The 16,974-nt window shown below is 39.6% G+C and overlaps 1 protein-coding gene across 1 annotated transcript in view; it reads right to left on the reverse strand.

Annotated features, from left to right (window-relative positions):
- Positions 1-13,265: 13,265 nt before the first annotated feature.
- The window catches only part of XIRP2 (xin actin binding repeat containing 2), a 113,988-nt gene continuing 110,279 nt past the window's right edge, over positions 13,266-16,974 (reverse strand). Inside the window, exons 8-9 of the mRNA XM_045297993.1 lie at positions 14,407-14,540; positions 13,266-13,353 (exon numbers count right to left, since the gene is read on the reverse strand). Coding sequence (XP_045153928.1) covers positions 14,446-14,540 — 95 coding nt within the window. The 3' untranslated portion in view covers positions 13,266-13,353; positions 14,407-14,445. The remainder of the gene's footprint in view (positions 13,354-14,406; positions 14,541-16,974) is intronic.

A 16,974-nucleotide genomic window follows, 5' to 3' on the forward strand; every position in this document is an offset into this window, starting at 1 on the left:
ATCTTCTACTTGCCCCCCACCCCCCATCTACGTATTACCTTCCTTAAATGAAAACCATAATGTTAAGCTATTTCCCTAGACAAAATCTTCTGTTATGGTTTCTCACTTATCTCTACTGCCCAGACCTAAGTGAAGTAAGTTTAGGGCCACTTGTTTGTGGCTGGTATCCCCACACTCTCTTCTAGCTTGCGATGAACCGATTCCTTTTGGGGAGGAGGAAGGAGAAGGAGCGAAAATAATTCAGCATCTTTAACTGTGCAACTTATAGTCTCTAGTTCTTTACATAGAGATAATACCTTATCTCAGAAGTAATGTTTAAACCCAAATGAGCATTAGTTACAGTACCTCAGTTATAAATTAATGACGATAAAGTATCCCATTGATTTTAATATAAGTGTTAAATAGAAAATCCTAATAGATCTTTATTTAAAAAAACAAAAACAAAACCAGGACCTTTGGAAAAATGTAGGCATTCCATGCTGGTTTCTTGGTGATGCAAACAGCATAGTCCTTAATGAATAACTCAAAGTTTGGCAATTTGAACCTCCCTGAAGGTACCTCAAGAGAAAACGCCTGTGGATATGCTTCCGAAAGTTCCAAAACTTACCCCCCAAACCCAACGCACTGCCAAGTCATTGTGGGCTCACAGCGCCTCTACAGGACAGGGTAGAACTGCCTCGATGAGCTTCCAAGACTAACTCTTCACAGGAGTAGAAAGCCAGTCTTTCTTCCACAGATTGGCTGGTGGCTTCCAACCGCTGACCTTGCAGTTAGCAGCCCACTGGTCCAGAATCTCGAAAAGCCTGTGGAGTGTTGTTCTACTCCGAAGAAACAGCAAGGTCATTCCATGAACATTACTTTCCTTCTTCCTTTATCCCTATTTCACGTTCTCTCCATTATTAGTATTTGGGGGCAGACGCTAAAGATTTCTCTGCAAAATCTTGCAAGTTGCTGTGCACAGAAACGGATGGTATTCATCCATTTAGTTACTATTTAGAGGAGTGGTCTGGGGGTGGGTAGAAGCAGCATGCCGTCACAATGGAAAATGCTGACAACGCTGTCCCGGGAGTCAGGGGCTGCCGACCTTGAGCATAGGGAAGCCCGCGAAGAAGACCCATGGAGACAGTCTGCAGTCGGGTCTTATAAAGGCTGCCATTGAAAGCAGAAGCAGTCGAAATCCAGGGTATGCCGGAATGCCAATTCTTTCTGCCTTAGAATAAAAATATCAGTAGAAATTATTCTATAAATGTGGCCATTATGTTTTACTTCTGCTGATATTGAAGTTCGTTCTTATTCCCTGCAGACAGAGGTGAAGGTGGAAGGGAGCCAGTGGCCTGGGTAATTTGGAGATGCCAGTCTGGAATTGAACATTTTCTGTAGGCAATACCTTCATGAGTAATTGAAAGCAGGCTTTTTGAAATGCTGGTGATTTAATAATTTTCTTATAAATTAAGAAATAGGCACATGCTCGTGTGTTCCTCATAAAATGTCCTTTTAAACATTCAGACCTTAAAAATGAAAAGCTCTAGTATTTAGGGAAAATAATTCCCGGCTCTTTTCATGTAACCAGGTCTGAGTCGATGAAAGACCTGACATTTCCTGACACAGGGACAAATCTGCCATGTTTTACAGCCACTCAGAGACTGAGGTAATCACTCGCAGCATAGGCATTGATGCCTTTCTCCAAGTTATCCACAATCTTCAAGTCCCACATGTGCTGATTTCTACCTGACATCTCCTCTCTGCCACATCCAATTGCTTTTGTTAATTTCATCGATGGAAAAAGAGCAGCTTCCTTTCTGCTTGCCTTTAAGGCAGCGAGCTGGTAGGAAGGATGTGCTTCCTTCACTCCCATTCCTCGCAGTTGATGCCATTTTCAGTAAGTAATCTTGATGGTTTTTTCTCTACTTTGCATGATAAATATGTCTTTGATATGCGTAGACACAGGTACCTGCTTATACTCATAACACAAAGTATGCACACTGTGGTAGTTACATAATTTCATGTCAACTTGATAAATACATGTAGGGGTAAAGTCTAGCCTGTCAGGTCACAGTCAGATGACGCCTCCTGTGGGTGTGGCCTTCTCATGAGGATCCTGGGAACTTTCTCTCTCTGGAGGTGGGATACACTCTCCCTCTGCTTCAACTTCCTGTTGAAGAGCCACTCTCAGAGAGCTGGAGGAGCCAATGTGGAGACCTGGCCAGCACTGAGAGGCTTCCATTGCCATTGGATCCACAAGACTTTTCACCCACTGGCCTGTGATCTTCCTGCCTTTTGCATCAGTGCATGTGCCTGCGTGAATCTGAAGAAGGATTTTTGGACTAGTATTGGATGTGTGGGCTAATATCAGACTTATGGACTTGATCTGGACTGGCCGGGATTTTTTTAATATAAAATTTCTCTTTGATATAAAGCTCTTTATAGACTCACACTTGAGTATCCTTAGATTTGTTTCTCTAGTCAACCCGGCCTAACACACACACACACACACACACACACACACACACACACACTCCTACATATACACAATTACACATGCATGCACTCATACAAAATGCAATGAATATTGTGTTATACACAACTATCTCCTGTAAACAAACAAAACCCAGTTCACTGCCTTGGAGCAGGTGCTGAGTCACAATCAGCGTATGCACTACAGAGAATAGCTGTTTCACACGGTCTTCTTAGCTATTTTTTACAGAAGCAGATCAGTAGACTTTTCGTTCACTGTGCCTTTGGATGGGTTTGAACTGATAAACTTTGGGTTAGTAACTAACTGAAAAGTATTTGCACCACCCAGGGATCTTCAATATGATGTAATAAATGTATATATTCATAAAAAACCAAACCCATTGCTGTGTAATCAATTGTGACTCATAGGGAGACCATAGCACAGCGCAGCACTGCCCCAGGGGCTTCCCGGAATGTATGAGCTCTTTAAGGAAACAGGTGGCCTCGGTTTTCCAGTGGATTCCAACCACTGATCTTTCGGTTAGCAGCTTTTTACATTACAGATCTATGCATCTACATATCTGAACATTTCATATGTTATATGATTTCTAAGCATAATAATTTGCTGAGGAGGCATATGAATAAGGAAAATTCAAGTTTAAATGAGGTAGCACTGGTGGCATAGTGGTTATGCATTGGGCTACTAACCACAAGGGAAGCAGTTTGAAACCACCAACCTCTCCAAGGGAGCTCCTAAAGATTTTCAGTCTCAGAAACCCACAGGAGTAGTCAGTCCTACCCTGTCCTTTAGGGTCACTGTAAATCAGAAATCACCTGATGGTAGTGAGTAATGCTTAATGGACAATTCTTTTTTTTCCAGTTAGAATTCATCTCCATCCATAGTTTAGAATTTATAAACTGGATAAACTTTGGCAAATAATTTAACCTCTCTAATCCACAGATTCTTTCCCAGTAATAATAAAGCCTAACTTCAAACCAAGCCCATGGGATACTTATGCTGATTGGATGAGATCAAGGGCCAAAGTGCTTGCCTTGATGTGAACTTGGAATACAGCAAGAGATGAACACATGCTATTAATTAACATTATTTTTTATGAGTGTACACCACTTGCTCTAATTAACTACAAGGGGTTGCCTGCCTGTCTAGAATTTCCGGATAAATAATGGTTAATCCAGACCTCTTATTTTTCAATTATTAGAAATATTCCTAAGTCAATAAGTTCCACAGACAGGTTACCTACGTTCACTATAATGATTAACATGCAAATTTCCTAATTACACACACACAAACACATATGGTAATTTAAGAAGTCACAAACCATAGAACCCTTTATTAAACAAAAATATCAAAATGAGAAGCTATTGTTTTTTCAGTTTGCCCTCCATCTAGATTTACCCTGGTGGCATAGTGAGTTATGAGTGGGACTGCTAACCAGAAGGTTAGTAGTTTGAAACCATCACCCCCTCCAACCGAGGAAGATGAAATATTTCTATTTCCATGATGACTTTCAGTGTTGGAAACCCACTGAGGCAGTTGTCCCCATGCCACAGTGTAGCTCAGAGTCACGACTGACCCCTTGCAGAGGGTTTGGCTTTAGTGTGCTAAGTCTCTACACACCTATCTAACCCTTCCCTGAAGAATTCTGCTTACCCTTGATTCACACAATTAAAAATGGCAGTTTGGCCTCCTTGAAGGATTCAAATGGTGCTCCTTTTAAATGCTCCTTTGAGGTTAGGGAACAAACAAAAAGTCTGAAGGGGCAAGACTGGGCTGTATGGATGGAGCAAGATTTCCCAACAAAATCCTCAGAGGAGAGCCCTTGCTATCCATGAAATATGAGCAGGTACTTGTCGTGAGGGAAACAATTCCTTGCCACAATTTTCCTGGCCTTTTTTCTGGCCAGGAAATTGGCCAGAAAATTGAAAATAGTTTTCAATTCTCTTAAAACTTCTTCACCTTAAAAGCCTTCAGGTTTACGCCGTGCTCTGTGAGAAAAGCTAGCAAGATTATCCCTTTGGGATTCCCCGAAAGAGTCACTGAACTGCTCCCGACACAGGTCTCACCGGGCAGGCTGAGAAAGACACGCAGCCTTGATGAGCGAGAAAGAGGACTTCACTCTGGGTGATCGAGCAAGGACCCCCCAAAGAGGTTCACAGCTTTACACATGTCCACCGGGGATTTAATGGAGGGGATTATGAATATGTAAGAGATTTCACAGAAACAGTCGTGAATACGCAGTAGGACGGGGCTATACGCCTTGACAGGATATGGTTTATGGGCCTTCTTCCTTTAAAACGTCTTCCGAGTTGATCTGGGAACATCTTTCCAGAGACTATTTGTGTTTCTTGACACAAGGACTTTTGTTCCAGGGAGATCTGAAGGCTACGACTGTCGTTTCTGCAGGTGCTTGTCAGGCCAGGTCTGGTCATGACCCATACTTTCTGGCTGTAGTGGGATACTTTGCCAGGAGGAAGAGGGCTCAAAAGAGACAAAGTATCACAAAGAAAAGTATAAGTCAATTATGGGCCTATATGATATACCTATTCCAACATCTCGTGACAACACCTCGTATTTTTTGGCTAAGTTCCTCGGGCAAACTATGACATTTACACTACTCCACTAAGAGAAAGGTGAGACCCCAGTGCTCCTCCTTAAACTTCAGTGAACCTGCCACACCTGGAATTTGATCAATTTTAGTAGACATTTCCAGTGTTAATCTTGGTTTATGTATTTTCTCTCAGTTCCAAAATCCTAAACATTTTTATTAAAAATAAATATCATAGATTAGAGAGTTAATGATCTAATAAAAGCCATGCAATAATTATTTTCTTTCAAAATTTGTCTTTGCACTCATTTTGTTTGTGGAAACTTCTGTATGTGCAAATAATAAAGAGGTATGGAATGTTAATTCACGTGGAATCTCCTTCATCCAGCCTGCTCTTTTCCTAAAGGAAAAGGCTTCATGAAATGATGTGAAAACCATAAAAATTAGTAAGTATGCATCTGCTCTCATTTTATAAAACACACAAGATGGATGCAGCAGTGGTCATTGTCAATTACTGCTCCTTTGCACCTCTAAATCTTCAGCCTAAATGATCTTAAATTGAACTGTTAAAGCCAATTGCACACCAGGAGCTACTTATTGCCCTTCTTTAGTGTCTACGATTTACAATAAAACATCTACTTTTGAATATGTAGGGCAGTCATGTGCATTAATGGCTTCAGGGCTTTACCCTTCCCTGTTTCACACCCTTGGTCAAGTAATGCTTCCGTGCTCTCTCTCAACTGACCTAACTTTGATCATTAGACTAAGCCAGAAGCAATGGTGCAAGTGGTTCTAAGCCCTGGGCGTTTCCTGCTGTTCACTTTTACTTCTGACATTGCTCAAGATGGGTGTGGTCAGTGTCATTTACTGTTGGCAGAAGTACTGGGAAAGTCATATAATCCTCAGATCCCTCATCTAAGTGCAATCAAGAACACAGACCCTATCTGACATGTCCATGGGTGTGAGAGGCCATCTAAGAGCAGCAGAAGTACACAGAATTGAGGAGAGGTGTCTACATTATCTTTGAGTATGAGTGTAGAAGGAGAGGTGTCCTTTCTGTGAGATACATTGGGTTTACAAGATCTGAAGCATCAATGTTTTTTACTGCATCAACAAATACGTCCCCATCTCTTATTCTTGACTGAAGTCTATTCAAGCAAAGCAATGACCATGACTTAGCCAAACTTGGCAGAGAATTTCACCTTCCACGGAAGTCAGTTACCCTTTTATTTAAATCCTGGCCCTGGCCCTTACCTTTTTCTGCTCTCTGGAGAACTCTCTGTAGCTTTCGCTACAGGAAATGAGAACACCTTTATATGTTACCAAAAAGAGTCTGTACTTTTCACATATTGCTGTTTAATCATTCTGAGATTTTTGTTACTCGCCCCCACCACCCAGCCCAGAGTAGTAATATGGCTTACCAATAACAACTAATTTTCATTTTTCTTGTAATTACTCTTTCCCCTACATGTCTCAAATCTTTGACAGGATCTTGAAATAGATCACCATTCTTGCATAATAGAGGCCCAACATTGAGATGGGTTGACACAATGGCTGCAAGAGGGGGCTCAAACTTATTAACAATTGAGAGGTTGCCACAGAACCGGGCGGTGTTTCATTCTGCTGTCCACAGGGTCACAGGGAGTAGAAGTTGACTCAACAGTACTGAACAAGCGCGGATGTGCCCTTGCTTCCCCTGATCTAAGCATCCGAGTCGACCAGTGGTGAAAGTTTTAATAGTGACTCCCTCTTTTTGTGCCCATTGCCAGCCAGGAGACGAATAGGTAGCTCAACCGGTGTCTAGTTTCTTGTGTCACTCCTGACACCAATGGGTGCAGACTGAGTTCTCCACGAAGTCAATTCTGACCCAGAGCCTAATAGGTGAGAGATTCACTGGAGCATTATTTGGATATCTGGGAAAGGAAAGGACGCAGAATGGGACAGAGGGAGAAGTGGAGCTTGGCTACGGTCTTAGGGGAGGGCTCAGTCAACAACGTCTTGAGGTTTTAAAGTTGCAGTGATCTTTTAGAGTTGCTTCCCATTGATCAGTGAATACAGGGATGGAGAAGCTGCTCTCATCAGCTAAAACAGTCCTGCCAGAGGGTTAGCAGCTGCGGGCGAACTCTGAGCGGTACCCCAACATTTTGGAAGCTAACCCTTTATTCCTGAAGGAAGAGCTCATACCACAAAGTCCAGAATCACATGATTACACATCAGTAATTTATCCTGAATGAAATTTGCTTATATTCATTTTGAGATAATGAAACTTTTCCCATGTATTCATTTACTATAGTTTTGCAGTCTTCAAATTTAATACAATATTTGCTGTACTTATTTTTTATGAGTTGATTTCTTTCATAGCCACAAATATTGATTATAAGTAGTCTTATTATTTTTGAAATCTGGCTCCAGTTGTAGATTGAAAACTTTATGTGGAAGGTATCATATTTATGTTCACTTTTTAAAATCCCTGCCATATACTCGCGCTTTTAAAGTATTTGTGCAATGCTTTATTGACTTATTAAAACCCAGTTTTTTTAGTTTTTTTATTTTTCAGATTTTCCATTGACTTTTACTTACTTTTTACAAAAGGAAGGAGCCCTGGGGGCACTTTCAGGTAAGTACTGGATTGCTATCTGCAAGGTTAGCTATTCAAAACACCTACCCACTTTGAACTATGGTGCTTGTGAAGACTACTGCGTGTTCTGTGGATTGTTCAAAGAACACACAGATCTGTCTTAGAAGAAGTACAGCCAGAATGCTTCTCAGAGGCAAAGATGGTGAGACGTCGTCTCATGTCCTTTGGATATGTTGTCAGGAGAGACCAGGCCCTGGAGAAGGGCATCACACTTGGTAAAGTGGAGGGTTGTGAAAGAGAGGAAGGCCCTTCAGGAGATTGATTGGCACAGGGCGCTCAAACATAAGAACAATTGTGAGGATGGCACAGGACTGGGTAGTGGTTTGTTCTGTTGCACATAAGGTTGACGAGAGTCAGAACTGCCTAGAAGACATCTAATACTAATAACTTCCTTTGAGGGAGAAAGCTGAGGCTGCCTGCTCCCCTAATGGTTTGTAGCCTCGGAAACCCCAGGTCAGGTGACTGAGTCAGGATTGACTCAATGACGATGGGTTGATTTTGGGGTTCCACAAAGGGTACTATCTTAGGGAGAAAGGATCACATTGTAGATATTCTACTCCATTATTGTCTTTCTACTTCTTCATTTATATCTGAATATCCAATGTTTAAAAATGTCTCATTATATTTAGGAGGAAACATGCCCACAGTAGATAGATCTCATTGGGAAGCTTAAATTAGCCCTTTCACAGGACCATATTAAGGTTGCAGTTAAATTACTTGCAGATTATAGTTAAGAAGAAAATTCCCTCCTTCTCTGAGATTTAATTTCCAGGAGGTTGAGGCGCAGCAGTTTGCCACATTTCTCATTTGCTCCCAAGGCTCTTAAGTCTGCACATCATGCCTGTAGTCGCTTTCGGAGCTCCATGTAGATGGGGTTTTTCTAAGATTTTATATTACTCTTAATACCTGTACATTTAAAAACTTTTACATTAGATTTGGAGATCTCAATAATATTGCCATAGAGAAAGAAAGTTCTTTGTTTTTTTTCATTTCAGCTTCTGCGATGACCTTTCTGTAAGTTCATTTTCCTGGCAGTGGCAAAACTTGCCTACCCCTCATTTGGACAGGAACCAGGAGTGAGTAACTATCAAAGGAGAGTAGAGAAAGTGTTCTTTTAACTACCTTCAATTTCCCTGAAAAATTAATGTACCTTTAGAAATTACTCTAGAGATGTTTAAAGAAAATTGTTAATCTGAGGGACCACATGTCTGATTCACAGGCTGGTTGCACATTCAGGGAAGAGTGATAAGTTTGCATTCTACATAACTTTTACAGCACTGTGGGAAAACCATTGTTCCAAGCCAAAGAAACTGATGCACAGAGCCCCAAATCTGTCACAAGGATTGATAGTGTGGAAGCTGCCAAAGAGAATTCGGCTCAATTTTCTGGGGGATTGATCATTTTATAAGATTCACTGGAAGATGCAAGTCTTGTATAAATAAGGCCAAACCCCTTATATTCCAAGCTTTGCCATCACACAGCTTTCTTATGTATGGGGATTGGTCTACCATGGCCTCATCTTGATTCCATTTCAAGATCATTTTATTTCTGAAAATAGTATTTTATATTATATATCCATATACTTGAAGGACCCCTGGTAGTATAGTGGTGTGTGTCAGGCTGCTAACTGCAAGATCAGCAGTTCGAAACCCCTAGCCATTTTGTGGAAGAACAATGGAACTTTCTACTCCTGTAAAGAGTTACAGTCTTGGAAATTCACAGAGGCAATTCTACCTTGTCCAATAGGGTGAGTCAGAATCAATTTGATGGCATTGGCTATATATACTATAAAGTTCTATATAACATAATTCTGAGTAAGTTTTAGAGTATGCACACAGTATAAAATATTCATTACATAATTCTATGACATTAAATCGAAGTGGAATATTATAATGACATTGCTTAATTATACTAGGCAGTAAGTAGTTAAAAAACTAGAACTAAAGATGATATGTGCTTTCTGTCTGCAACAATAAGAAAGTGTAATTGAATATTTGACTTTTGTGGTCAGCTATATTTTGACTTCAAAAGCGTGTTATGTATTTGGCTGGGAGATTTCATCATAGGTAGAGTGAACCAATACTCATTAATCAAAGTATATTGGATTTCAGAAGGAAATTTGAATTTTTAAAATAATCTTATGTATCATCTAAAGAAGTTGACACAGCCAAAAGTTGTAATATTATGTTTGATCAAGAAGATTTAAAAAATATTTTGTTGACTAAATGAAGGCCAAAAAAAAAAAAAAAGAAGAACTCATATGTTTTCATTGCTTCCCCTGATGTGGATATTAGCTTCTTTTAATCTCAGATTGTAATATGATTTAGTGGTGAATTGAGCTACCAAGATTTAGTGGGCAAAGTGGCAAGAGAGAATATTTATAAAGAAAGAGTCATTTTGATAAAAGAGTCATTGGCATTAAGAAAATGTACATTAAAATATTATGTCATGATCTTTCATAAGCTATTTCCTTCTCCATGGAAACACTTGTGTTATCTTAGCATAAATTACTATGGTGTTGTTAAAAATGCATGAAAAGTAATGCAATACAACCATTTGAGTAAAGAGTTTTGCATTAGAAGCCCACACATTGCCTTTAATTTGCACAGAATGCTATTAAATTGGGTAAACAAATGTAGGGCTTAGGTATCTGTGGAGATGTTACCAGCAAGAGGAAATTTGTCATACTTTCTAAAAGGACATAATTTTAAGCACCATGTTTTGGTTTTGCACTTAGACAAAGGAAATGACTTGTGTTTATGCAGAGGAATATATATCATTAGGTTTGATAGTCATTGCAGTTAAGAAAGAGGCATGCCAAAAATTGTTGTCAGACAATTTGTGTATGTATCAGTTAAATAAAGGACGCAACAAAAATGCCAGGGGAATACTTTACTTCCCTTTGAAAGCTTACTCGTTCAGTGTATTGGTGGGCAAGGAGTCCACATGCAGCCCTGGTGGCACAGTAGTTAGTGCACTCTGCTGGTAACTGAACAGTTGGCAGTTTGAATCCACTGGCTGCTCGGCTTCTGTAAGGATCCTACGCCATGGAAACCTCAGGGGGCAGTACTATTGTGCCCCACAGGGTTGCTAGGAGCAGAAATCAACTCTATGGCAATGAGTTTGTTTGGTTTATTTTAATTTTTTGGTTGGGCACCCCACATAAGTCTGGTGTTAAATAGACAGCATTTAAAAATTTGCTTCGAGATAATTTTTGTTTTTGTTGTTCTTGTGTTTGTTTGTTTCTGTTGTCCTTAAGTGCCATCAAGTAAGTTCCAACCCAGAGCAGCATGATGTACCACAGAATCAAACAGTGCCCACTTGGGCACCATCCTCCCAATTGTTGTTCCCTTTGAGCCTATTGTTGTGGCCACTGTGTTAATCCATCTTGTCCACGGTCATTATTTTTATGTGGGTAATCATTTAAAGAGTCACTGTGAGATAAGCACTGGCCTGCGAAGGGAATGGTTGGCAGTTCAAACCCACTGGCTGATCCTAGCAAATAAGATAAAGCTACGTCCTCTTGTAAAGATTTACAGTCCGTGGAATTCCTATATTGGATCACCATGAGCCAGAATCTACTGGGGTGGCAGTGGATTATGTCTTTGAAATACAAACAAAAGAAAATATGAAATTTATGTTTTCTGGTAAAAGTGTGGCCTTCTACTACTTTCCCCCTCCAAGACTCTTGTGTGTTAGACATGGTGAATACTTGTCCCCCAAGAAAATGTTCATAAAACAGGAGAACATATTTAGTTAGAATGACAAAACAAATGGAAAAAAGTTTCAGACCCGTTTTTTCTTTGTATGAACCTCAGGTGATTTAATTTTATTTCTGCAGAAATTATAAAGAAGGTGTAGGAATTGCGATAAATATCAACAGTATAGAATCTCATCAAAGATGTTATCTGGCCTGTAGAAAAACAGAGCAGTACACTTAAGTGTTATTTTTGAGGATAACATAGCATACTGTTCATTTCATCCAGAAAAACAAGCACAGTAGGTTCAAGCAAATTGTGAAAAAATCATAAGCTGTAATGCAAGACATATTCCACTGTGATTGATGTGGGATCTCTGAACATTATGTTTACAAACAAATTCAACAAAAGCATTTATCAAAACCCAAACATTCTGCGTAAGGGCATCACTGGTGCTCAGTGCCTGAGAGTGTGCTGCAAGCAGCCAATGGTATTTCACTCAGCATCACTGTAGCACCGATTCCTTTTAATTTGCTCCTCCACAGAAAGGTGTTCAGATCCTATCTCCACGTTGGGAAACAAAGGCTGAGCTGCACATTCACCGCTCTGAGCATCAACCCCTTTATTTCCTTTATCGTGGGCTCCTCCCTTTGTTTTCCCATGCCAGTGGTTAATGTCCCTCCCAAATTCTCTCAAATACAAGCATGGCATATTTTTAATTTGATCTATAGAATCTATTAAACTATGCTCAACAATGCTCTCATCTTTCTTGGAAAAAGCAGTGATTTTCACAGTGTTAGAAAAGAAGAGGTGTACATTTTTGCGAGAGTGATTACTTCTGATGTTTAATCTCTTTGTATCAGAGGGGACTAGTGAATCTTTCCCCTTTATGCTTAGCCCACTGTGGAGGGCAGGCTCGGGGGCAGACGGCACAGGACTGCCAGCAGTCGCTCTGTGAGTCTGCTTACTGAGAGCCAGAGCTAGTACGTTTCTTGAATAAGTCTTTTCGGATTCAAATATATCAAGTAACTCTGAAATCCTAGATGTGGTGTCTAACTTTTCAATTTCGTATTCACTTGCGGTGTATTTTGCTTCACCTGACAGCGGTAATAGATTAGGAAACTCTAAAATAGATGTCTCCTGCCTACAATTATTCAGTTCCGAGATGGCTACATAATTGTTATTATTATTCTTATTCAAATTCTCTTTACGATATTCCAGCACCACCTCATCATCTGTGTTCGCCACCTGTAAAACTTCTGCACCATCGGGTTCATTCATTTTGCCATTTTTCTCCTTTGCAGGGCTCTGCACATCCGCATTATTGGGGTCTTTAAGATCCACTTCGCTTTTCCTCCTACTCTCTCTCTCCTCCGGCTCCTTCCGCTGATCTTGCGCGTGTTTATTCCGTTCCTGCTTCTCCTCTCTTCGGGCTTCATGCATTCTCGTCTCTGGGATTCCGATACCTTCCTCTTTCTGAAACAGAAGAATGGACTGCAGATACGGCTGCAGGAAAGATACGCTCTCTTGCTCTTGTTCATTCTTCTCCAGAGTGTTAGCCCCTTCTCGCACGGGTTCTCTTTGCATTTCAGGGGCTGTTGGAGTTGTCTTGTCAGGTGGCCATTTGGGTTTATTTACCTTCAGCTCTTCCTCAAGAGGGAGGGCTTTCTTAGGCATCTCCCTGGAAGGGGGCCAAATGATCTTTAATTTCCCCCTCTCCCCAAATCTCCTGGGATCATCCCTTTGCACTTCATTGTTAGTAGAATCTACATGCTTAATATCTCCAAGTATAGGGGTGTCCGCTGCCTGATTTTTACACGTATTTGGTTCTTCGTGTAGAATAGAGTCTATAGGGCTGCTCTCATGTTTGCAGTTCCATCTGTCTTTGTGCTGTTGATGCCCAAAGCCTTCATCATAATTTCCTTTAGATTTGAAAAGCTGCTTAAAATGAGGTTTACAATATATTTTTCCATGAAGTGATGCATAATTTCCCAAACTGCCAAAAACGGAAAGAAAAAAAAAAAGATTTAGCATCGATATATTTAATGGAAAATTCATAGGGAATTTGCTATTTCAACAAGTCAGCATAATTGACATGCTGACCATAGGAATGTCCTTATCAATGAAACATTCCTATCAGATAATAGTTACTATCAGTATCCTACATGCTGTGTCTGTTGTAGTTTGTAGGATGTCAAGATGTAAGTCAGGAAGTGGGATGCTAACCAGACATCCCGCTTTTGAACAATTTTTCCTGCGTCCCGCGGCATTTAAAAAAAGTCCTGATTTTTGGAAAGAATGCACAACAAGCCAGGGTATACGGTTTTCGGCTGCCATGTGGCTATTTCGCCAGGATATGAGTTTTATCAATGGTGTCCCGCTTTTGTCCTGCTTTACCAATGTTAAAATCTGATCACCTTAGATTAGATGCACGTGTAGAAATAGAGGATACAAGAGCCTAGGGCTCCCCCGTGCGACATTACTGAGCTACATGAAGGGTTGCAATTTTCAATAACTCTTGAGTGTAGCATGCATGCAGACACACACACAGACACACCCATGAACTCAACAACTTGAACTTTCTAGTTAACTGGATTTTGAATGGATCAGAAATCCTGCTTATGCAATTAATTATCTAGTTTCTTAGGGGGACCAATACATAGAGTGTTTGTTAGTAGGTGGCACCAGCAGTTTTTAATTTCTCTGTATCTCTATGCAAACACAAATCAACTAGATAACAAAACAAACATGCAGTTTCTTTATAGTTTAAATTGTCTGACACAGAAAGAGAGGTTGAAGGCCCCATCTTTGGCATGTGTGAAGGTGACCTTTGTTTGGAAATAGGGACTTTGAAGATGTTATCAGTTAACACCTGTCCCTCGGGGGCAGAGTATGCCCGGATCTCATCTGAGTGGTGTATAACAAAAGAGAAGAGACATACAGATAAATACAGACAGAGAAATGATAGCCAGGAGATGAGGGAGTCAAGAGCAATTGCAAGTCAAAGAATACCAAAAATACTTGTGCCACAAGCGATCAAAGCATTTACCTTAGTTTACTGCTGCAGTGGTAACATCGGAAGCAAGATTTATGAAAACTTTGCTTGTCTGCTACGAGGCACTCCATTGGATAAACCGTCTTTTGACAAAGTGTGCATATTTCCTTGTCTTGAAGCAGCAGCTTCTAAAAAAGTAAAGGTTTAAAAGACTTAAATGAGATGATAGGAAACCACATAATAAAAATGCAACAAAAGAAAACACACTATCATATCAATAAGCCATGCACTTAAAATGGGAAGATTAGTATGAAGAACCCGGGTGAGACAGTGGGCTATTCAAAACCACCAGCTACTCCTTGGGAGAAAGAGGAAGCTTTCTACTTCAGTAAATATTTGCAGTTTCAGAAACCTACAGGGACAGTTCTACTCTGTTCTATAAGGTCGCTCTGATTACTGGCCCAAGTCCGCCTCTCCAGCCACAGTCAATTCTGCCATTAGGTTTACGGTTCTCATCCGACCAGCCATACTCAGATGTCTGCACTATACATGTATTTGAGGAAGCATTCATCAACAAACAGGTTATAACTTTAATACATTAAAATATACAGTCTAAGGAACCTTAAAAAGTTAATGGGAAAATTCTATTATCCTTTAATCCCATTTTTAACAGAAATTTTTGAACCCCACTTGTATAGAAAACTCTGCTATGGGGACCTTTGAGAGAATTTGTCATTCTGGATAAATAAACTTTTTACATATAGAGAGGTTAACACTTAACTTGATCCAAAGATTATTTTCCAAAGTATTCTGGATAAAACTTGCTAAAATGCAGTTGATTCACATTATTCCTTATTTGTAAGCATGCCTGTGTGCTACAATGTATTTGTAAACCCCAAGTCAATATTCACAGCATTTTTGTGGTCATTCGGGCCATGTGAAATGCACAGGGTAGCAAACACTTTTAGTCTTCATGCACAAGTCCCAATGCACAGTCTGCTGTCTCTAAGTCAGTGTTCAGAGGGACTTCAGGGAGAAGTCCACAATGCCACAAATAAGGAGGACAAACCCTATGTACTCTCTTTTAAAGGCACACCTGTTTAAACATTATATTGATGATTAGGCCTGCCTCCTGACACCCTGTCTTTATTGTGATATAGTAACATTCCTGAGTACAAAGAAGTGCCTAGGGACATATCCCTCCATTGAAATAACTTTAATTTTAGGGCTTTTTGATCTGATATGTTTCTTACAGTTTTTCAGCCTCTTTCTTTGATCTAAACTATCTGTAGACACTCAGTGCTGTGCTCATGTGTCCATATAAAGCCATAGTTAATCTACCAGGAGTGTTTAGACAAGTGGTTCTTCATTTATCCTAAAGATTTGTAAAATAATGAAGGTTATATATTAATTAGAGAGGAGAAAAGATGTATGGGTTAGTAAGAAATTTCTTTTCTTTACTTGGTTCAACTAGGGGACAGAGTTTGATATTTCACTCTAGTTTCTGTGCATTTCCCAATCATTTTAAGTTTTCTTAACCACCTGAATATTTGAAATTAATTAGACAGCTTTGGTTAATTAAGCCAGAAACAAGCACATTAAAAAATCATATTAACCTGCTAAATTAGACACATATTTTACAAATATGAGAGGCACAATTATTGGTTTCATCAGTTTTTATTTTTAAATTTGCTATTTCTTTCAATCTGTCTAAAAGAATGGACTACACTAATGATGCCCATTAATTATGTCAAATCCTTTTGTTGTAAAACCTCATTAATTGCAAAAAAATAAGAAGATAAAGAAATGAGCTGTCTCTTGATGTTTAAAAAAACTGTTTGCATGCTTAAAATCTCCCGCCTTCTAAAATATAATCAATTAAAAAAAAGTCTTATATATGTTTATCTGTAAACGAGGTCAGATGAATTAATACCTACTATAAAAACAAGGAAGTAGTGGGAGAGAAACCCACCAATATCAAAATTAATAACAATAATTAAATATAAGACAGGTCCAATTTCACATTTACACCACTGTTGTTAGAGTCATAGATCAATAAAAATTCTTATAGTCTTTAGGAAGAATGAAAATTGTTTCTTGGACTTGTAAACAGAAAAGTCTCAAATGGGAGGCACCAGTGCCAGACATAAACATGACAGGGCCTACATGCATTCCCAGGAAGAAAATGGCTAGGATGCAAACCCTTGGAACCATATATACCCTGGTAAGTGGGTCAAGATGCAAACAATTGTTTCTGATGTGTTCAGGACTGTCAAGATATATAATCAAACCACCTGACACCATTCTCTTAGGGGGTAATTTACTCCCTCCTAACTAAATAGTCAATGTGGTTGAAAGACTTCAAGTTGAAAAGGATCATATCAAACACCAATCCCCTCTTTTTTTCTTTTCTTTTTGTTCTCTGTGTATGTATACACAGTTCATTGGGAGAGGTTATTTATCAAATGAAATTGGCATTGCCATTAACACATTAATGAAAAGGGGAAATATAATTAAGTCCGCTTGATATCCCAAAATGAACAGAGGTAGGCCCTGACTTAGATAATGTTCAGCAAGGAGAAGCCATTCCCTATAATCAAATGTTTGTCATGCCTCTCCAAA

The sequence above is a fragment of the Echinops telfairi genome, unplaced genomic scaffold (genome assembly GCF_000313985.2).
Source record: "Echinops telfairi isolate 266 unplaced genomic scaffold, ASM31398v2 ScPeMD7_4;HRSCAF=17, whole genome shotgun sequence".
In the NCBI taxonomy this organism is placed as follows: Eukaryota; Metazoa; Chordata; class Mammalia; order Afrosoricida; family Tenrecidae; genus Echinops; species Echinops telfairi.